Source organism: Pinus tabuliformis, chromosome J, assembly GCF_031772625.1.
Source record: "Pinus tabuliformis cultivar Carrire ecotype Pingquan chromosome J, CPIR1, whole genome shotgun sequence".
Classification (NCBI taxonomy): Eukaryota; Viridiplantae; Streptophyta; class Pinopsida; order Pinales; family Pinaceae; genus Pinus; species Pinus tabuliformis.
Genome location: NC_142295.1, coordinates 1,137,553,552 through 1,137,577,753, shown reverse-complemented (window position 1 = coordinate 1,137,577,753; position 24,202 = coordinate 1,137,553,552). Strand labels below are relative to the sequence as shown.

General features: G+C 36.7%; 2 protein-coding genes across 2 annotated transcripts; both read left to right on the top strand.

Moving 5' to 3' along the window:
- The first annotated feature begins 18,721 nt into the window (after positions 1–18,721).
- On the top strand, positions 18,722–19,210 carry LOC149231095 (putative 2' cyclic ADP-D-ribose synthase BdTIR). Its single transcript, XM_089381541.1, has one exon. It carries the CDS (start codon positions 18,722–18,724, stop codon positions 19,208–19,210), a length of 489 nt encoding a protein of 162 aa, XP_089237667.1.
- Positions 19,211–19,600: 390 nt separating this feature from the next.
- On the top strand, positions 19,601–23,770 carry LOC149231094 (TMV resistance protein N-like). The gene is made up of 3 exons (XM_089379124.1): positions 19,601–20,701; positions 20,822–21,244; positions 22,085–23,770. Exons 1-3 carry the CDS (start codon positions 19,889–19,891, stop codon positions 23,468–23,470), a joined length of 2,622 nt encoding a protein of 873 aa, XP_089235250.1. The 5' UTR covers positions 19,601–19,888; the 3' UTR covers positions 23,471–23,770.
- Positions 23,771–24,202: the final 432 nt, after the last annotated feature.

The following is a 24,202-nucleotide window of genomic DNA, read 5'->3' as shown; positions in this document are numbered from 1 at the left end:
TTGAGAGGAGGAAAGTATCATTATCTAGTTTTGCACATTCTTCTTGAGGACACACTATATCTGGTTGGACTTGGGCACGGAGGGTTAGGGAACCTGTGGAGGTTTCCTGTGCTAGGAATTTATTTCCTAGTTGGCTGGGAGGTAAATCTGGTTGGGTCGGTGATAAGGAGCATTCAGTTGGAGCTATAGGACAAAGGTATCATCATCAACCACCGGAACATGTATTTTTCCAGGGACTACTCTTGTTAAGTTGATATCAATGGAATGCTCACCTTAATTTATGTTTCTTATGATAAAATGATAAGATGTTAAATGTTTAAAGCTATGTAAGAAGGTCAGTAAGCTCATTTTATTACTTTTAAATCAGTAGGAAAATAGATCTGTTAGTGTATAATAGATTGAGGCTCTAATAATAGGAATCAGGCCCTTACACGCTATGAATTCGTTACGTATCCATATTAACAAAGCGGTGGAAGATGGAAATGTTAAGCCCATTAAAATCTGCAGGCACATCTTCACATCCCACAACCTGTTCGTGGACGATGTCCTCTTATTCGCGATGCTTTACCGATCATCATGGAGCTGTCTAAAGGTCATATTGGACAGATTTCAATGTGCTTCTGGCCTCGCTGTTAACAAAGAAAAGTCTGTGATGTATCATAACGATGTTGATTTGGAGACTGTCATATGGATATCCCAGCTATTCGGTGTAGAACACTCTCCACTCAAGCTCGGCTTGAAGTATCTAGGCTACCGCCTAAAAGCAAAAGGCTATTCTAAACTTGACTGGCTGTGGCTGACAGACAGATTTTACAAGAAAATTTCATCATGGCAATTCAGAAGTCTCTCCATGGCGGGCAGGGTCACCCTCACTCAATCTGTTTTATTGCAGCTGGCAGTTTATTGGGCACATCTTTTCTTTATACCTGTAAGTATTATCAACAAGATGACCTCCATCTCAGCAAACTTCATTTGGGGCGGTTCTTCGGAACAGAAGAAGTTTCATCTTTCCAAGATGGATAGAATCTCATTGCCAAAAATCATGGGCGGATGGGGCTTAATGAACTTGAGGGATTTCGGCAACGCTCTCCTTTGCAAATCTCTCTGGCGTGGGATCTTCGGGGATGGTCCTTGGTGCAGGACGATCAGACAAAAATACATGAAGGGCATATGCCTCGAATTCTGGTTTAGAAACGACTCTATTGGCATTAAAACAGGATCGGCTATCTGGTTAAGTTTCAGGAAAGTTGAAAAGTTTTTCCTGTCAAGATTAAGATGGAGGATATTTACTGGTAACAGGATCTTAATTGGCCTCGATCCCATTGCTTGTAGACGCGATCTTTCCTTCCCGGATGGTCTTTTATCCGCCTTGCACAGATTGGGTATCTTCACGTGGGATAGACTCATCTCAGACTGGAATGGCCTCTCCCCCACGTGGAAGGATGCAAGTGACATCGGTCTGCCAATTGATCTCCACCCTTCATGGTTTTTGTTCACAGCCGCATTACAGGATAGTGGGATTATTCGTGCAGGCACTCCTGATCATCTATCCTGGTTCTCCTCAAACAGCTCGGCGGTTCCAAGAGTAAAAGACATTTACTCTGCCTTCATTTGCTCAAAGTCTTCAATCTCTCCACCTATCTTCCCGGTCGCTCTTTGGAAATCCGGCTGCCCTCCTAGAATGATCCTTTTTGCCTGGCTGGTTTTTAACAACCGTAATCTCTCTTGGGACAATCTTAGAAAGCGGCGCTGGCATGGCCCCAGCAGATGCTCAATGTGCGAGTCTGAAGAAGAGACTAACTATCATATGTTCTTTCTGTGCAACTCTTCTCAGAAAATCTGGTATGAACTCGCCATTTATTTTGATTTCCCTCACCATGTTTTTGACTCTGTTCATGCAGCTTTCCTCTGGTGGTGCTCACAATGCGAGGCAAGGCGTCCCCTTCTAGTTATCACGTTATGGCATGCCTGGAAATGGCGGAATCATAAAATTTTTAGAGATTCCAGGACCCCTTTCTCTTCCATCCTGCATAGTATTTGCACTAGCTATGCTGCTATCACAGGTTATCAGGCATAATACTATCGTCATATCATGTCTTTTTGCTCCCTCTATTTGACTTTCTGCTAAAGCAGGCTCACTCCAGCCATCCAGCTTTATATGCAATCATTGTATGTATCCATCTTACTCAGAGTTTTGCTATATGACATCCTGACAACATGATCCAGCTCTATCTGACTGTATATGTCCTTCTCATATGTTTTACATTGTAGCTCTTTATATTGACTTAATATAATCTATATCGCTTTTTCTTCTGGAAAAAATCTTTATGTAGATTGTTGATTTTTCAAATATTCGAGAATTAGATAGACATGAGCACCTATGTCTATCTGATTCCCAAATATTCAAAAAATCAACAATCCACATAAGAACAAAAACAAATGTTTACTTTAGAAGATATCTCTATCATGCACATTGTCATGGTGTTAGGTCAAATTATTGTTGTCAATGATATCCGTGATGACATACCGCATTAACAATTTCCTAATAGGCTACATTGAGGATATTGGAATCAAAAGTTTCAATAAGTTCTTCAGTATACGCGAAGTATCGAAGAAACTCTTCTATATACCCTAGGCCAGGCCCCTGTGCAGAATTCATGAAAATTCAAAGTTACGAGAGAGAGGGAAATCAAGGTAGAGACTTGAAGAAAGCGTGGAGAAATTCTTCGCGGCGTGGGATTCGTGAAAATTCAATATGAAAAAAGAAAAAATGAAAGGTGTGGGGAAATTCTTGGCTGTGTGGAACTCGTGAAAATCCGATGTAAAAAAATTGGAAGTCAAGGGAGGAAATGGAAATAAGGGCAGAGATATGAAGAAGGTGCGGACAATTTCTTGGCGATGGTGGAGAAGAAATTCGGTAACCTTTAGTATCAAAAAATTTCGTGTATAGTGATTCTCCCATGTGGAATAAGGGCAGTGATATGAGGGGGGTGTGGAGAAATTCTTGGGTGTGGGGCATGAATTGAATAAAGGAGATATAGAAAACAGAGTTGTGATAGGAAAAACGGGGCTGAGATATGACGAAAGTGTGGAAAAATTCTTGGCTGTGGAAAATGAATCCAATAAAAGGAGATGTGAAATTGAATCACGAATATTCAACATGAAAGGCCGAGAATTATTGGCTGTGGGGTATTAATCCAATGAAAAAGAGATAATGAAATTGAACCATGAAAATTCAACAAGAAACAGATAGCCAAGAGGGAAAGGACAAACAAGAAGGAGAATGTGTGTAGAAAATATTGGCTGTGGGGACATGAATTCAATAAAGGAGATATAGAAACCAGAGATATGTGGTGGTGGGCGATAGTGGACAAGAAAGTCGGTAACTGTCTGCTATCAGAAAATGTCGTGTATAGCGATTTTTGCATGTGAAGAAATGATCGGATGCACCTAAACACTGAAAAATAATAAACGATAGAGAAAAGAAAGAGGCCATAGAAGGTGTTGAGAGTCTTGGTTACGTGCTATCCTAAACTGGTATAACCTCTGAACGGACGTGACAAAATAAATGTCATTGCCTATTTTTTCTTCTTCTTTCTTTTATTTAATCAGAATTGGGAAATAATTTTATTACCCAAAAAAGAGGTGTGAGTTGATAATTATATCGGCATAAGTTTCCACTCTAGTGTATAGGGGATTAATCTGCAATATAGACACAAAACAAGAAAATTTGCTCTAGTGTATCCAACGGAGTTGTCTATAATGCGACTTTTTGGAGATTCCAGTGACGGAATCAGGCGGAAGAAATTGAAGTTAAATCTTGATTTGTTGCAGTTAAAATGGCTTTTTAACTGTATATTTGGATTCAGCACCCTTGAAAACCCCTGGGATGCTTTCATTGTGCAGAAACTAACTATCAAACTTGCGATTCCAATAAATTCCTGCCGGATTTCGACTGGAAAAACCCGCCGAAAAGGCTTTCAAAAAGTCGCGTTATAGACAACTGCGTATCCAACAACCATCAGTACAGAAAGAACTCGTGCAACCATCAGTACAGAAAGAGCTCGTGCAATAGCATTCAAGAATTTCCAAATAAGAGATCCACAAATAACACTCAAATGATTGTCCAAGCACCTATCGTGGTTGCCTTGGAAACACTTCCGATGGATGGCTTTTTCCCACCAATTATAAGGACCAGAGATCAGCGCCCAACAAAGCTTATCCCTTAAAGCCTTGTTGACTAGTTAGGGTCCCGAACTCCAAGACCACCCATGGATTTCGGGGGCACGAATGGTTGACCAATTGATGAGGTGGAACTAATTTGTGGAGGACTTTACTCTTTCCTATAGAAATTCTCGATAATCTTTTGCAAGTTTCATATTTATCCTTGTTGGAGCCAATAGAACATAGAGAAGGGGTAAAGAAGATAAAACATATTTGAGAAGGACCACTGAGTTAGGTATATTTAGTTACTATGCTCTCCACCACTTCATGTTGTCCTTGATTTTGGAGAGGATATTTTGCCGAGTATTGTCGCTCTGAGAACGAAGATTGATAGGTATCCCCAAATATGTAAATTAAGTCCATTCCTCCTAAATAGAAAAGGAGAGAATTTGTTTGATTCTTAGCAAGATATTTTTACTTACACTCCAACCATATACTTGGCTTTTCTTCAAATTTATGAGACCCCCTGAAACTTCGATAAAGAAAGCCATAACTGCTTTGAATCTAGAGGCCATGATTGTGAAGGCAGCAGCCATAAAGATAATGTTATCCACGAACTGTGAGTGATTTATTCATTTGACACACTTGACTATCCGGATTCTTAGAAGGTTACCAACATCCCTTTCATAATTCAACATTCTAGCCAAGGATTTAGCCAAGATGATATATAGAAGAGGGAAGAGGGAACACCCTTGCCTAGGACCCCTCTTTGCTTGAAAGAAAGAGGAGGCTTACCATTGACCAAAGGGCATATCCATAACCTGTTAGTGCAGATAGTAATCCCACTGATAAATGAGGACTTGAAGCCAAATTTTTCCATAACCTTGAATAAGGAGTGGCTTACCCTTCCTAAATCATTTTCCATATCTATTTTAATAACCATTTGCTTTTCACCCCTAACTTTGTTGGAATAGATGGCCTTCCGAGCAAGGAATATTATCCCAAATTTGTCAGTTTGACATGAATCACCCTTGTGATTTGGAAATGAGCTTTGGTAAGAGAACTTTCACTTTATTGGCAATGACCTTGGATAAAATCTTGTAAGAAAAATTGCATAAGGATATTGGGAAAAATCATGAGAAGGAAGAAGGGTTAGATTCTTTCGGAATGAGGGCAAGAAAAATGGAATCGATAGCCCCTTCCATCCTATATGATTTGTGCACATACCTTATCATATGAACATAATCAAGCTTGATTAGGTTCCAACATGTCCGATAAAAATTAATCAAGAAATCATTCGGGCTTGCGGCCTTGTCTGGCTCCAACCCCTAGATTGTTGTGAGAACCTCCTCCTTAGATATATCCTTATCAAGTTCTTTATTTTCTTCCGCAAAGACTATAGAAGGGGTGTGTTGAAGAATAGATTCTTCCTTATCCAAGGAGGCTGAGGCTCCTGCCATAAAATGATTTGAAAAGTGTGAGATTGCAACTTCCTTGATCTCTTCAAATGAGGTAACTTCATGTCTTTCATCATCTTTAATTTTCTTCATGTTATTTTTCCATTGAAGAACCCTGGCTTGCTGATCCAGGTGGATATTGGTGGACACCTGCCTATTCCACCTAGACCCCCCAGTCAGTCTCATCTATTTCCTTATTCATTTCAGCATTTACTATTTTTAGCAAATGCCTACGAGATACAGTTGCCACCCGAAATAGGCATTTCACCTTTCTTTAACGTAGTAGACTTGTTCCCTTACACGGCTGACCCAAAGGAAAAGGAAGAAGATGGAACCACGCAATCTACACGGAGTACCCAGGAAGACGGAGAAGCTTGGAAGAGACAGATGCCTTACGTTCAACCTCCCGAGATCGAAAGAATTCTCGACACTCATGTGGTTAAACGAACTCGGCGGAAGGAATATATGTAGTACCTGGTCAAGTGGAAGAACCGTCCTATTGAGGACAATTCGTGGCTTGATGCCAGGAAAATTGAACAGACATGACTTTAGTCAAGAAGCTCATGGACCGGAGCCATGATTTCTTTTTGCCCCAAGAGCCTGATGCAGGAGCATCTAGCTCAACATGACTGGGTGAAGTCTCGCCAGGTTGGAAGGTTGTTGAGTATCTAGATTGTTTTTTTTTTTAATTAGTTTATGGAGTCATGAGATAGGATTTTAGTTTACTTTACTCTTAGTTGTTAAATGTCAAAGTTAAATGTTGGTTAGGGTTGTTATGGTCCAAACAGTAATAAAACAGTAGTTAAATATTTAATCTGTCAACTTAGAAGAGAAAAGACAAAACTGTCTAAATAAAAATCTTGTAATGTCAACCGAACTATGATTATCAACCATATCGTGCCAGCTCCACTGAATCAATGATAGTTTCAATTAACTGTAATCAAAATGTATAAGAACAGAAATGTAAGACAAGGAAAAGGTTCAACAATTTTATATCAGAAAAATAAAAGAAACAGAGACAGATCTTATTTTCCAGATATTGTCCATCTGTATTCATTGCCTATTTACTGTAACACTGTGATTTCGTTTATCGAATTGCAAAAGAGTTGTACTAACAAACTATGAGCGACCACATGAGTTCGTGACTCTTTTTTGTTATCGCCTATCAAACGAACCATTTCAAATTCATGCAAATGTCCATATACAGAGTGAAGGACCAGCGAGTGGATCGACAGTCTGAGTACTGAAAGATAGCAAACGACCGAGAGCAAACAGGAAACAGAGTGTGAAAGAACAACCCACAGCAAAGGTATTTCACCAAACGACTTCTCATGATTTACACAAGTTGAACAGTGATAACAAAACCATATTTTCCTTGCTGCTGACCGAGACATATACATATATATTATATTCTTTGATATATAAAAACAAGTGCCGTGTCCAGAGTGGACAAACCCTAGTCTAGGGTTTGGGAACAGTAACCCCATAACCTTTCAAACAAGCAGTTAACCAGGAATTATAGCCAGGCCGAAGTTTAACCTTCGAAAGGGACATCAACCACAGACGGAAAGCAACAAACGGCAAACTATCAACTCTACAGAAACCCCAGAATCCTAACAGTGCATCAACAGATTGAAGAGCCAGAGCCTACCGGCAGAGGTTCGCCACCTTTGGGAAGTTGAAACCCGGAGGAACCCGCGTACCCAGGTCGAGTCGCTGACCTGTACACACAAACGAGCATTGTCAACATACTTACGCAGCAAAAGAACTGGAGTCGAAACCCGCACAGAAACAAAAGGGTTTTCATACCTTACCTGAGTAAGCCGGACCAGGGCTCGAGGAGCAGAGCCGTTGCCAAGAAAACCGACAGAGCTGAGACAGAAGGAACATTGCTGGTTAGCGTCAATACCATGAGGAGGCCGATTTGAATCAGGGAAGGGGTCAATACCTGTTCAGGGCCGTGGAAAACCACCAAGTTGCTACCTGAATCCAAGACGACGAAAGTTGACATCATTTTACGCACAGAGCAGTGACCAGAGACAACGATAATACCAGCAAAGGCGACCAAACGAAGGCAGAAGCAAAGGAATAATAGCAAGGAGCAGTTACCAGACGGGACACCAGACTTTACAACCAGACCAAAGCAGAATAGCAGGACGAGACCAGAAACCTTACCAGGTGAAAAGGAGCCGAGCGAGCACACCAGAACCAAAACGGTATTGAGCCACCGGAGAAAACCATCAACGAGCTTACAACCAAGTTGGAAAGGCCAGTATACACTCACAGTTACACCCGGAGAAGAACCAGGGAACACCATACTCACCAGAGCAGAAACCACACAGGACAATCAACAAACCCTCGCAGCAACCTCACTGGCGAACAGAACAATCGCGAATGACTGGGAAGCCAAAGTGTTTTGGCCAAAGAGCAGGTCGAGGAACCAGGCCCAAGGTGAGTAGGTGGTGATTAAATGTAGCATTAACTCATTCCATTGCCAAACAAATATCAACAAAGCAACTTGCATGCAACCATTGAAAACATCCCCCAACGTTTAACACGTCGTAAAGTCCAACAAACAAACATAACCTTCCGGACACGTGGAAGTGTGGGCCAGTGCGGCTGGCTACATCAGTAGCTCAAGTGGCAATGGTCATGGAAATGAAGTGTCACCGAACTGGAGATCTTGGGTTCGATTCTTGTGCTACCCTCCCCAGAAATGGGGTGAATAACGGGCATGTAAAAACTCGAAAATGAGAAGGTCCTACCAAACTTACAATATATATATATATATATATATATATATATATATATATTATAAATTTAATTGTTTTTTTTCCTTAATTCATTTTCTTTTAAATTTTATATTTTTAATGGGTTTTTTTATTTAATATATTTTTTATTTTTATTTATTTATTTAAAAAAAAAAATAGTTTTTATATTCAGGGTTCTGTGATCCATAATGAATTAAGCAAAATCTTTTGGTAGAAATCACATTTTCTTAAAATAATTTTTAGTTTTTAATTAATTTTTTTATTTATTTATTTTTTAATTACCTAATTCACTTTTATTTATTTGTTTTTTTTATTGGTTTTTCTAATTAAATTTTTATATTTTTACCCCACAAACATATATATATATATATATTCTTAGTTATTTTTTTCGTTTTTTATTTTTATTTTTTCCCATTTATCTTTTTGAATTAATTTTTATTATTTTTTTTAAATATTTTTTCATATTTGGTTTAATTTTTTTAATAATTTTTGTTCAAAATTTAAAATTTATTTTTTGTTTTAACTTTTTCCTTTTTTAATGTTTTTTAGATATTTTTTTTGTTTTTTTAATTTTAAATTTAACATTATGAGTTAAATATTTATTTTTTAATTGTTTTTAATTTGTATTAAAAAAATTGTTTATTTTTTATTATCTAATTCACTTTCATTTATTTGTTTTCTTAGTATTAAATTTTTTAATTATTTTCTTAAATTATTTTATTTTTATTTTTATTTTTATTTTTATTTTTATCTTTTTAAGATAATTTTGTTTTTTAAAGAAATTATATATATATATATATATATATATATAAGTGGTTTGAAGCATGTCGACTCTCAAAACTACTTTATGATTTCTCTTAAAGATATTTTATATTTATTTTTATGTTTGAATTTTTTTGTATTTTTTATCTTTTTAATTTATTTTTTTATGTTTTAATATATTGTTTTATTTATTAGTTGTTATTTTTAAAATTTTTTGTTTTTTTGTTTTACTTTTAATTTTTATTTTGTTTTGTATTTTTCATTTTTATTTATTTATCTACTTATTTATTATTTTGTTATATTTTATTTTTTTGTAGGGTTCGTGTCGATCATCAACTAGCAACCCAACCTCATTATGTGTCAATTTGATAGTTGATTTTAAAGTTATCGTTATAATGGACAAGTTTACCCCACAACGTATCAATTTCATGGTTGATTTTTAAGATTTCATTGCAATAGGTCAAGTTCACCTACACTACATGTCAATTTGATGGTTGATTTTTAAATTTTTGTTGCAATGTGTCAAGTTGTCTTAGGCTAAGATTTTAAAATAGCTATACTTTTAGCATTTAAAAAAGAAATTACTCTTGGTATAATGACTCTTTCATTCAAGTGTTCATTTTTAAATATTTTTTAGTCATAATTTTTCCATAATGCCATGGTTGAAATATATTTAAAACTTAAGGTTTTTTGCAGTCAGGATATTTGGTTTCAATTACATGGTTGAAGAATTATCAAAATTTTAAGGTTTTTCTAAGTCACGATATATTATCTTTATTGTTATGGTTGAAAACAATTATAAGTAATTTATGTTTAACATCATGATTGAAAATTTTTGGAAATTTAAGGCTTTGCAAAGACATGATGTTTTATCTTTAATGTCATGCTTGAAAATTGTTGCAATTTTAAGGTTTTTTGGAGTCTTGATAATTTATCTTTAACGCCATTGCTAAAAATTGTTGCAATTTTAAGGTTTTTTGGGGTCTCGATAATTTATCTTTAACGCCATTGCTAAAAATTGTTGAAAATTTATCCCGAAAAAAAATTAGATATCTTAGCATCAACACTTTTCAATTTCAAGGTTTTTTTTGCACCGAAAAAAATGGCTTTTGTTGTTTTTTACTATTATTTTCAAAAAATATTGAAAATTTGCTCCAGAAAAAAAGTGTTGATGCATAATCAACACTTTTTGTCTTCGGGTTGTTTTTCATGTTTTTTTGGGGTTTCATTGGTAGAGTTCGTGTTTTGAGGTAATAGTTCTAGTTTGATCGGTAACTATTTTTGTTGTATGTCATGTGTGGCTGTATGCATGCGGTGTACATTATGTGTATGTGTACGTGGTCAAAGAGAAGAGAAGACACTAGGTGCTTGCCAGTTTTGACAACAAATTTAGTGTGTGTATAGAAAGGACAAAGAGAAAATGTAGAAGCAAAAAATTGATTGAAAGATAAGTATTAGTCTTTCATTTCAGTTTTATGCATGTGATCTATGACTTTGATTTATGATGGTCACATGTGATTTATGATTTTGATTTATGATGGTTGCATTTTGAGTTAACTGGATGTGATATGTTTATACATGATGATTTGGTCAAGAGTTAATTTGATTTACAAGTGATAGGAAGTGAACAGAATTGCAAGTGTACCTTATTGATGGGCCATCAATGAAGTATGAGTTTAATTAATTTCAATTCCTTTTTGGTCTAATGTCAATTACGTGCTAAGTATTGGAAAGCATGGAAAATGTCTAGTTTGGATGGGTTGAAATTAATTACAAGAATTAGAAACAACAACAAAAGGAATTGGAACAGGAAGCAGTATGTTGGTAAGGCACTTCAAGAGCAGGGCCATTGTGGGACACTAGTACTCAATAGTGCACATTGATTGCCATGAACATGCTATGACAGGTATGATGGTTTTGAGGCAGGGATATGCCTTAGTTTTTGGACCTTCTGATGCAAGGAAACCTTTCCAAGGGATGGATCACCTAGGAAAGGGGATGTTGGGGAACTTGGAAGGTGAGTGACTACATAGAAGGGGGTGACCAAATTTCCTGAGGGACTGTGTAGTAGAGAAGGGAAGACTGGAGTATGGATTTGTTTTGGTCATTAGCATTTACTCATGGAATCAAAAACACATTAGGAGTGTTCCATGGAAAAATGAGCCAGTAATTGTTCATGGAGGGAATAGGTGGCACAAGGATCATAGTTGGACATTTCATGTAGGTTTGACTTTGGCAATGGATTTTGAACTTCTTGGGAAGGAGGTAAATCCTGGTACTACTTTCGAGGGTGGAGATGTGAGCCTCTGGATTCCCTTGTTGACTGATGCGAGCATCGTATCCTTTTATTTCAATGGTTGGAGTAAATGTGCATATGTATATATGTGTTTTTATTGTAAATACTGTAATGAGTTGTCTTATAAAGCTCCAGTAAATGGTATGATTGTTATGTTTTTAGCAATGGTCATTGTAAATATTGCAATGAGATGGGTTATAAAGCTCCATAGGAAGTATGTTTTCATTTTCAGTGGTTTTGTTAGTTATAGTTGTCATATAACATTGAGGATTATGTTCCCCTGAGGGGGAGGGGTTTGTAACAGCCCCAGGTTAAAATTTCATGTAATAAATTTAATAAAGGAAAAATAATACCAAGGTCATGGGACACATATTCCAAGTTGAATGTTGGGCAAAACATCCTAGTAGGTGTTCATTTGGTTTATTATGGCTAAAGGGAAATTGGAAAAGGCTTTGGAAAGGCAATGTGTAGAAATTAGCTTGAGGTATCTTTCATTTATAGGCTTCCATGAGGGCCCACTTGGGGTTGAGGCCAAACTGTCCAATTTCACATCTGCTTAGGGTCGACCCATTCCATTATACATGAGTGGATGAAATAATTCAAAAATCAACTTCCTCTTGTCCAAATGGGTGATATTTAGGTTGATTTTGGTCCTCTCGAAATGAGGAATTTATTGAAATCATCATCTTAGTCATCTGATTTTTCCAAGGTGTAATTTGACCCTAGTTGAAAAAATAACACTCCCTCTCAACTAGGAAGAATTCCACTTGCCAATATCTATCTGTTGATCATCACATCATCCTGTCATATTGTCATCATGTTTTGGCTATCTTTGCTAAACTCTATCTGCTGAAACTTTCTCAAGTCTAAAAGAAGAAGAATTGGGGACAACAGCTTCCACCCATACCGAGCAATAGGACAACTTAACCATATAAGGGAGCACATCTTTGACCCTAGAATCTCATCGAGGGGCTCATTCTCAACCCATAATCTCAAAAGGGGAGCAAGTCTCAACCCAATGTTATTTCCTACCAATCTTTCCATCAATGAACCTCAATACTCATGTGGTAGAACACTTGCTTCATAATCGACTTGGGTTGTACAGCCCAAGTACACTCTCAACCCGTTGGCCAAAGGGAGAATGGTATTCCCAACAAGCCTTGCTTTAGGATATGATGCCAACTCGGGAATACTCTCCATAGACCAGGTAGGGGAGAAGCATCTTTGTCCCTATGAAGATAGGGGAGCAGCATCTCCAACTCTATGGGTAATATCTAGGGGAGTACCTTATTGTCCAAAAATTCCTCAACCCCAAGAGCCCTCTATCTCAATTCCTCACACTGGGAGCTCAAACAGGGTAGGAAGTGTTGGCTCAGTGTTCTCGATTAGCATTGCCCCTTATCCGAAGGAGCCACATCCATCATTCCAAACTGCTCTATGAAGACCAAAAACTTTCCTTGCAGTAATGCCTTGGTGAGAATATCTACAATCTTCTCATATGTCGATATGTGATGGAGTCTAACAACTCCTCTCTGCACCATGTCTCGAATAAAGTGATATTGAATAAAATTGTCTTAGACTTGTCATGAAACACAAGATTCTCTGCCAAATTGATCCCACCTTTATTGTCACAATATATCACTATAGTGTCTAAGACCTACTCAAATAGATCTCCAAAGAGCTTCCTCAACCAAACTGCTTCACAACTAACGATGCTAGCTGCAATGTATTCTGCTTCAGCGGTGCTCAATGCTACATACTTTTGTTTCCTGCTCATCTAGGATATCTTGGAAGATCAAAGGCTAAAGAAACTTCCATATGTACTCTTTATATCAATAGCATTTCCTGCCCAGTCAGCATCAGTGTATCCATGAAGTTGAACATCTCTGACAGAATATCTCAGACCAAGTGTAATCAACCCATGCAAATATCTCAATATGTGTTTGGCAACGATCTAATGTGCATGGAGGGGCTCAGTCATGAATTGACTCAAAGTGTTTATTACATAGCATATATCTGGACGGGTGTTCACAAGGAACATCAGAGCCCCAATTAATTATCCATATTATTGTTCTTAGGCTTCTGTGATTTGTATTTTGTGTAGCGTTTTCTTCTTAGATTATCGCATCTAGAATTATTTAAATCAACATTTCAAGCCATCGATCGTGGCTCATCGTCAGGATAGATCAAAAAATATATAAGCTAGATCTCAACGAAATGAATAAATAGAAGTGTGAGAGAGTGATGGAACGGGAATGATGGTAGCCAACATGTTTTACGCCAGGTTAATTAATAATTAATAATACTTAATTATTATTACGGTTAGTATTTTTATAAGAATATTTGGATTATAAATCAAGATTGAAATGATTTTAATTATAATTAATATTAATTTTAATTTTATTTAATTATAATATAGAATTTTATTAAAAATTTATAAAATTAATATTATTATTTAATCCAAAAAAATTTATTTTATTTATAATTAATTTTTACAATATAATTAAAATTCTTAGAAATTTATAAAATTATTAGAAATAATAATTTTGGCCTTAGTTTACAATTAATAATTTTATTAGAATAATTGAATTTTTAATTTCAGATATAATTGATATTCATTTTAATCTTATTTAATTATAATTTAAAATATATCAAGAATATTATTTTAAAATTTTCTATAATATTAGTGTTTAGTCCTTTTCATAGAATTAATAGAATTTATGATATAAATTTAACTAAATTTTTAATATTACTAGATTTTTTCCCACATAACTTTGAACCAATAACCTTCACATCACAGAACGTCTTAATAACGCACCTCATCACTGTCTATTCTACGCCAAATAAGCTTTCACATTGTTAAAATTAAAAATATCATAATATTTCACATTTAAAAGTTTTTAAATTAATAAATTTTGATGGATTTTAAGCGATAAAATAAAATTGAAATTATATTCTTAGATATTATAAAATTAATAAGTTAAAAAAGATTATTATGAGATTGCTTTTTTAAACCCATTGTAATAATTTTATTGTCAAATAATTTAATATAAAAGAAAAATAATTATTAACATTTATTGCGTTAATTAAATACACATGATATTTCAAAAAAGTTATTCTCATTTTTTATAAAAAATTATAAATATAAATATTTATTAAATTATAAATAATGAAGAGTCATTTTATTGAATAAATCATTTTCTAAATAATCTTATTGACAGATCATCTTTAAAAAAAAATTATTACCCCTCTTAGAATTGTCACTAAGTAGTTATTTTTTGTTTTTCATTTATGATTTAATTACGATTTACCTAATTTATTGGTTAAAAAAACAAAATAGACTCAAAAATTCTATCGAGGATAAGAACAAATTCACCTCCATAGGACTATTTTGGATACCGGCTCACTGGTAAATAGTTGTACAACATTTTTAATGCTTTGAATAATGCACTTTTTTTTTTTCAATTGCTAATTTTAGCTAACACCATGACAATGTGTATGATAGAGATTTTTTCTAAAGAAAAGAAAGAGGCCATAGAAAGTGTTGAGAATCTTGGTTACGTGCTATCCTAAACTGGTATAACCTCTGAACCTACGTGACAAAATAAATGTCATTGCCTATTTTTTCTTCTTTCTTCTTTTTTTAATCAGAATTGGGAAATAATTTTATTACCCAAAAAAGAGGTGTGAGTTGATAATTGTATCGGCATAAGTATCCACTCTAGTGTATAGGGGATTAATTTGCAATATAGACACAAAACAAGAAAATTTGCTCTTAGTGTATCCAACAACCATTAGTACAGAAAGAGCTCGTGCAATAGCATTCAAGAATTTCCAAATAAGAGATCCACAAATAACACTCAAATGATTGTCCAAGCACCTGTCGTGGTTGCCTTGGAGACACTTCCGATGGATGGCTTTTTCCCACCAATTATAAGGACCAGAGATCAGCGCCCAGCAAAGCTTATCCCTTAAAGCCTTGTTGACTAGTTAGGGTCCCGAACTCCAAGACCACCCATGGATTTCGGGGCACGAATGGTTGACCAATTGATGAGGTGGAACTAATTTGTGGAGGACTTTCCTCTTTCCCATAGAAATTCTCGATAATCTTTTGCAAGTTTCATATTTATCCTGGTTGGACCCAATAGAACATAGAGAAGGGGTAAAGAAGATAAAACATATTTGAGAAGGACCACTGAGTTAGGTATATTTAGTTACTATGCTCTCCACCACTTCATGTTGTCCTTGATTTTGGAGAGGATATTTTTGCCAAGTATTGTCGTTCTGAGAACGAAGATTGTTAGGTATCCCCAAATATGTAAATTAAGTCCATTCTTCCTAAATAGAAAAGGAGAGAATTTGTCTGATTCTTAGCCAGATATTTTTACTTACACTCCAACCATATACTTGGCTTTTATTCCAATTTATGAGACCCCCGAAACTTCGATAAAGAAAGCCATAACTGCTTTGAATCTAAAGGCCATGATTGTGAAGGTAGCAGCCATAAAGATAACGTTATCCACGAACTGTGACCAATTTATTCATTTGACACATTTGACTATCTAGATTCTTAGAAGGTTACTAACATCCCTTTCATAATTCAACATTCTACCCAAGGATTTAGCCAAGATGATATATAGAAGAGGGAAGAGGGGACACGCTTGCCTAAGACCCCTCTTTGCTTGAAAGAAAGAAGAGGCTTTACCATTGACCAAAGGGCATATCCATAACCTGTTAGTGCAGATAGTAATCCCACTGATAAATGAGGACTTAGAAGCCAAATTTTTCCATAACCTTGAATAAGGAGTGGCTTACCCTGCCAAAAGCATTTTCCATATTTATTTTAATAACCATTCCCTTTTCACCCCTAACTTTGTTGGAATAGATGGCCTTCCGAGCAAGGAATATTATCCCAAATTTGTCGGTTTGACATGAATCACCCTTGTGATTTGGAAATGAACTTTGGTAAGAGAACTTTCACTTTATTGACGATGACCTTGGATAAAATTTTGTAAGAAAAATTGCACAAGGATATTGGGAAAAATCGTGAAAAAGAAAAAGGGTTAGATTCTTTCGGAATGAGGGCAAGAAAAATGGAATCGATAGCCCTTAGCCCCTTCCATCCTATATGATGTGTGCACATACCTTATCAAATGAACATAATCAAGCTTGATTAGGTTCCAACATGTCCGATAAAAATTAATCAAGAAACCATTGATCTCCTTAGATATATCCTTATCAAGTTCTTTATTTTCTTCCGCAAAGACTATAGAAGGGGTGTGTTGAAGAATAGATTCTTCCTTCTCCAAGCAGACCGAGGCTCCTGCCATAAAATGATTTGAAAAGTGTCAGATTGCAACTTCCTTGATCTCTTCAAATGAGGTAATTTTATGTTTTTTATCATTTTTAATTTTTTTTATGTTATTTTTTAATTGAAAAATCTTGACTTGCTGATCCAGTGAATATGGGTAGCCATCCACCTATTTTACCTATTCCAGGACTTGTAACCAATATTGTTGTGACATCTTTTAATGTGAATCACTGCTGTCTGGTCATTGCCAACACATGTAGATTGAAATGATCGAATGATTATCCTTGTGAGCTGGTTGGAAAGGTGGAGGAAGTTTCATGGCAAATAATTCGATGGTGAAAAGTCAAGGAATTATTTTTCACTGCACTTTCTTTGAAAACATGAACCATTCCCATTATCAAACATCCGTTTTAGTCGCACCATTAAAAACCTTCCCCTGCATTAAACCAAGGAAATGTCGGAAGTTACTTCAGTTGCTAATGAAATCCATTTTTAATCCCTCAAGTTAAACCACTTTATTTTTGTTAGCGACACGCTCCCAACTTTCGACAATTATAAATTGGCTTTACAGAATCAGAGTTCGGTAAATCTGGTTTCATTGGAGAGTTCTCGTCAGAGTTCAGTAAATCTGGTTTCATTGGAAAGTTCTCGCTGACTACGAGTATCATACGATGGAATCAAGAATGTCTTATCCAAAACTATTATTGACCGTTTTTTAATCTTTTAAAGATGCAAAGCTAGAATGGGTAAACAGAACACTGAAATATGTAAAATGGTGGAATACCAAGTCGAAATGCGTTTGCACATGGATATACTCTGGATAAGGACTATAATAACAATCTGAGGTGGGTACGCCCACGCTTCAGAAATACAAATCTTTCCCTAACCTAACTAATTAAAAATTATAATTAGAATTTGAATAGTTGTGTCGACGGATTATCTCAGTGAACATCCAAGTTGATAAAATGATTCATATGCCATCTCAGTGAACATCCAAGTTGATAAAGATGGCATATGATTCATATGAACATATTGATGGTAGTTTTTCTTTCTATCACTGTGTAAGGTGTTTATTGTAAACGATGGATATTCACCATGTATAACCGTTACACACATTCTAAAGGTGTTCTTTATTGATGTCACAATTTCATTTCATTTTATTTAGATAATAAACTTTTCGCGGGAATTTGGTGAGAAGATATTTTAAAATTTTGATTATAGTTTTGTTTGAATTGTTTTTTTTATGGTGAAAGGTAAAAATAGATTCAGTACAATCAAAAATATTGAGGCACTCAAAATCTTGAAGTATGACAGTTGTAATCTAAATTTTTAAAAATTTCAGCAAGATTTTGTCAAAATTGTATGGAAATTTCCATTATTTTTTAAATTAAATTGTGGCTTCCCCAATATACCCCTAACCACTCAAAATCTTGAAATATGACAACTATAATTTGAATTTCCAAACATTTTAGTAAAAAATTATCAAAATCTTAAATTTCCATTATTTTCAAAGTAAAATAATTATGACGTCAAAAACTACTATCATTATTTTGTTATTGAAATTGTGACCTCGCTAGACTACTCTCGTCCAAAAGGCTTACAGCATGTGTTCTTGTTGTATGTATGTGTCACGTTCTCAGATCATCTAGAAGCCGTAGCGGTGGTGTTGAGAAATATTCAATCGGCACTCCCCCAACGTCTACTTTCGGCTTGACAAAAAGCTTACTTTCATTGATCGATAATGACGTAAACGCGTTATGGAGCCTGGAGGTCTTCCACGAAGGAACCTTGAAATTGCAATGAAAGAAACACGAAATATGGCAGGCAGGGGATACCGGGTCTTGTATTCCTGTTTTGCTGCGTTGTAAAAAAGAGAGATTGTAGATTTTGAGTTGGCGAGGCGACCTAAATATCCACCCCGATACCTTCATTCACTTATTCATCTTCTCATTTGATATCAATGGCAGATCTGCAGGCGTCCACTTCTTTGGCCTCCACCTCCCGCGTTACTACTACTTGTAATTATGATGTATTCATAAGTCACCGCGGGCCGGACATCAAAAACACTTTCGCTAGCCATTTTTATTATCGCCTTCTTTCACATGGATTGCAACCTTTCCTGGATCGGGAGGAATTGCAGGCGGGTCACAACTTGATTTCTCAAATTGAAGCGGCTATCAAAACCGCGTCTGTCCATGTTGCGATTTTTTCCCCTGGATATGCAGAGTCAAAATGGTGTCTAGAGGAGCTCGTCCTTATAATGAAGTCTCGGGCTGTTGTTATTCCGGTCTTTTATAATGTAAAGCCCGCCGATCTTCGATGGACGAACAAAGGTGGACGGTATGCTCTAGCCCTGAATATCCATGAGGAGAAATGCAGATACGACCCCCAGACACTTGATAACGGCGGATCCTATTTCCAATCCTACTGCATATTTAATGCACGTTGAGATGCAGGGGCGATAGCCACCTGCAACGCGCGCCGTGCAGGTGGCTATCGCCCCTGCATCTCAAGCGCATTAAATATGCAGTAGGATTGGAAATAGGAAATGCCCTTGATAACTGGAGAAAAGCCCTGTTTGACGTCTCACTCTTAAGCGGTTTCGAGCTAGAGACCTACTATGGGTTAGAACTCCAATTTTAACTCTCCCTTTGCTATTATTTATGAAGTTGTCTTTATTTACATCTAAAATTTTGTTTGTTTTGTTGTGAATGGCCAGCGGTTTCGAGCTAGAGACCTACTATGGGTTAGAACTCCAATTTTAACTCTCCCTTTGCTATTATTTATGAAGTTGTCTTTATTTACATCTAAAATTTTGTTTGTTTTGTTGTGAATGGCCAGCGATGAGGGGAAGCTGTTAAATAAGGTAGTAAAATGCGTTGTTAAAAAGCTCAGAAAAACAGCTTTGAATGTAGCCAGATATCCAACTGGTCTAGAAGAAAAAGTAGAGGATTTTGAAATCACATTGTCCTGGCAGCAGAGGCAGAATGGGAAAGCCCAGGTCTTGGGAATCGTGGGCTTAGGTGGAGCGGGGAAGACAACGCTAGCCAAAGAACTGTTCAATAGGAAGAGTTCCCATTTCGACAAATCCTGCTTCTTATTTAATGTAAGAGAGGCGGCAGGTAGGATGTCTTTAAATTTCTTACAGAGCAAACTTGTTAAGGATGTAGCTCACTTGGAGCTGCAGATAGATAGCATTGACGAAGGCATAGAGATGCTTAGAAGGTATCTTTCATCTGCTCATGCTCTACTAATATTAGATGATGTAGATCATCCCGATCAGCTGGATGCGTTTTTGCCAATGAGGGATGTTCTTCGTTGTGATAGCTTAATTTTGGTTACTTCTCGTTACAAGGATGTCCTTATAAGAGCAGGAATAGTAAAGTCGGCAATTTATAGGCTAACAGGCCTCAGTGAACCACACTCCCGACAACTCTTTTGTTCATACGCCTTCTGCCAGCCTCATCCACCGCTGGTATTCAAAGATCTTGTAGATGAGTTTTTAAAGGCATGTGATGGATTGCCTTTATCTTTAAAAGTGTTTGGGGCGTCCCTTTGCGGAATGAATGACAGGTATTACTGGAAGGGCCAATTAGATAAAATGCGTCAAATTAATCTTCCCGATGAGATTCAGAAGCGGCTCAAAATTAGCTACGATTCACTGGATGAAGAGGAACGGCGAATATTCTTGGACATCGCCTGTTATTTCATTGATGAAGACAGGGACATGGCCATCAGAATTTGGGATGGTTCAGGTTGGAAAGGTTTGGTGGGGTTTTTAAATCTAGAGAATAAATGTCTGGTGGAGTTGGACAAAGAAAATAGAATACAAATGCATGACCACCTTCGAGACCTGGGAAGGGAAATTGCGGAGCAGGAAATGCCGCGTCGTTTTTGGCGGTCCATGGACAACATTCATGATTTGTGGCAGCAATCGCCTGTAAGTTGTTCAAATACTTGTGTCCATATCAATAACGTTTTAAAGCCTACTTATTCAAACAAAAACAAATCTACTTGCTATGCTTTATTTGTTTATTGAATGTTTTCAAAGAATGTACAGGGATTAACTAAGGTGCGAGGCATTAGGAATGTTATTAATGATGACACGGCTCCTCCCATCATTTCTAACCGCGACCTTCCAAACTCAAAATTGGCATGGTTCAAATGTTGTACATCATATCATTTCAAGAACTTGCAACTTCTTGCAACTGGAGATCAGAGAGTAAGGAAGGTAAAGTCATCAAATCTTCCATGGCTACGCTGGTATAACTGTCGTTCTACATCATATCGTTTCAAGAACTTACAACTTCTTGCAACTGGAGATCAAAGTATAGTAAGGAGGGTAAAGTCATCAAATCTTCTATGGCTGCGCTGGTATAACTGTCCCCACTCTTACCTTCCTTCCTGGACTCCGTTGAAGAATTTAAGGGTTCTAGACATAGTGGGAGACAAATTGGACACACTATGGCCACGAAATTCTCAGGTTAAAGCTAAAACCATTTTTCCCTCTTCTCTATTTTTTTCAGAGGAAAAAACGCTTCTAAATTTAGATTAATAAAAACAGATAGTACATCTTACTTGGTTTTTCAATCGGTGTGTATTTAAATCTTTTTTCTAGAAATAAACTCTTTTAACTTATAATATGTCTGGAGTGTTCTCCTTTTTACATTGCCTTGCAATGGCTAGTATTATCCAAAAAAGTACAGTCCATCATACTCCAATATTTATGAAAAAATTATGCTTCCAGCATTTATCATGGCTCTTTGTTCATATGCTGAAAAGAAAAACTTACTATATTCTTTATCAATACTTTTTTTGATGGCAAGTCTACTGTCTAGTTCTGTTCCTTATCAATACTTTTTTTGATAGCAAGTCTACTGTCTAGTTCTGTTCCCTGTAGATGTGATCAAAATTTATGTGATGGTTTTGCTCACCAATGTCTTTATACGTTTCATCCCATTGATTAATATCGGAGGATTGAAATTGTTATAATCTTTCACCCCATCTACTATTTCTTTTTCATCACCATAGACCTGTATGTGATCTAGTTAATCATCAATACTCCTTATAGTGCAATAATCTCTGCTTTATTGTTTGTGCTTGTCCTCCTTCCCACCAGAAGAGAAAAAATTCCCCCTATCATTTTATAGGCACTACATCCACATTTTCTTCTAAAGCAAGCAAATCCTCTCTATTTTATGGTATATCATTGTACCGGCACAGGGATCTCTAACGCAGTTTAAGAATTTTGGAGATGAAAAAATTATCGTATATTATGCCTTACCTTATAGTGGAAACTTGAAACATGAACATTGTGTTGCAGGCACCTCTGGAATTGCGGGAGTTGAATATATATGCACCTCTTTTAAAGTTTCCCAAGTCCATTGGGCAGCTGAAGCACATTGAAAAGATTGTGAATTATGTACCAATTCATCTGGAAACTTTGCCAGAGGAATTTTGCCATCTACACTCGCTGAAATACCTACAGTTAAGCTGCCCATGTATGGAATTACTCCCTGATTCTTTCGGGTGCTTAACAAATCTCGAGCACCTCGATCTCTCTCACTCCTGGACTTTGCGTATGCTTCCAAATTCCTTCGGGAATCTGATTCGACTTAAACATCTCAATTTCGCAAGCTGCTACAATTTGACCATCAGGAAGGAAACATTTACAAATATCTGCATGCTTGAATATGTCAACCTTTCCAACTCCCGGAAAATCAATGTATTGCCTCCCCAACTTGTACGTCAACAATCCATGGAAGAAATTCGATTGTTGCTTACTCACTTGAAAGAATTGCCAGCGGATATTGGGAACCTGAGCAATTTGGATCTTCTGTTTCTGGGAAGCCCCTTTTTGGAAACACTGCCACGTTCACTCGGTGACCTAAGCAGCTTGAAGGAATTACGCCTGGAAGGTTGCGACAGATTGGAACGTTTGCCCGATTCCTTGGGACAATTAAGCCAGCTGTCCATTATGAGAATCAGGAAATGTGGTATCCACTACTTACCAGCACAAGTGGTGAAGATGAACAATCTTAGAGAGCTGAGAGTGACGCTGTGCCCGTTACGTGAGCTGCCATTGAAAAGGATTGTTGAAGGAGAAAGGGAGATATTGACAGAATTGGAGTCTTCCATTCACAATGTTCAGCAACAACATTGCATGTATCGGCTAGAATACTTAGAACTAAACCGGACAAAAATACAGGACATATCTTTTCCTGAAGGGGTTTCTCCCAACCTTAAACATCTGCACATTGAAGATTGCAATGATCTGGTGGAGGTAGGAGAACTGCCGCCAACACTCACGACCATGAAATTGGTTGGTTGTTCTCAGCTAAGGGCAATACAAGGGCTTTATAATCTTACAAAGCTTCAAGAACTGAGCATCCAGTCTTGCAAACAACTTGAGGAGCTGCAAAGTCTGGAAAGGTTGATATCTTTGTTGAAGTTGGAGGTTAATCAATGTGTGGAGCTAAAAGGAATTCAGGGGTTGGAGAAGCTGACAAAGCTTCAAATGCTAAACGTCTGTACTTGTCCTTCTCTAAAAGAACTGTCAGGTGTTGAAAAATTGGTTTCGTTGGAGAAACTCAGCGCCTTTGAGTGTCCCAGACTCGAGTGGCGTGGCGACGCACTGGAGCAGTTGAACCAACGGCTGAAGCAAGGCATTGTTGCAGGGAGATGCAGCTGGATTTGGGAAAGAAAGTAAGAAAGTTTCTTACAGCAGGTTAAATCTAATTTTGTTTGGTTGTTGTATATGCAATGAATTTGCTATGTGAAATGCGCAGCAGCCTGAGATAATTTTTTGAGATTGAAATACACTGAAATGTAATGTGAAGAATGCAGCAGGGCATATGTATTGAAAATTTTTTATACAGCAGTCTAAAGAATGAAGGAACAGAGCAGTTAATTTTTATGATACAGTAATTAAAATTTTTTATACAGCAGTGTAAAGAATGAAGGAACAGAGCAGTTAATTTTTATGAGACAGTAATTTTGTTTGTGCATCTGAAGCAGTGTTTGTGAAATCCCTCGAGGAAAGGAAGAAATTTGTAACTGCAGTGGTTTGATTAATAAATACAGAGTGTTTATTTTGGTCTGTGAAACTGTGCTAAAACAGAGTATTATTTTCTGAGTTAAAACAGAGCATTGTTTCTCTGTTCAGTGTTTTGTTTGAAATTACCAGAAATCTCCAACAAGCTAGCCTTGAGTTAGATTTAGGGATTTGCAGATGTTCAAAGTTCTGAGCAGTCAACTTCTCACTTCAATGTTCCACTAGCGTTGGATTTGGAGATTTGCAGACGTGGTTCCAGGCATAAGGGGTACCTTAATTTTTGCCGGAAGCCCTATCTTCAAATCCTTCCAGCTTCACAATGATGCTACCAGAGAATTTAAATAACTTCAAACAATTTTGAAGGACGGACTGTGAGCAGATTCTCTT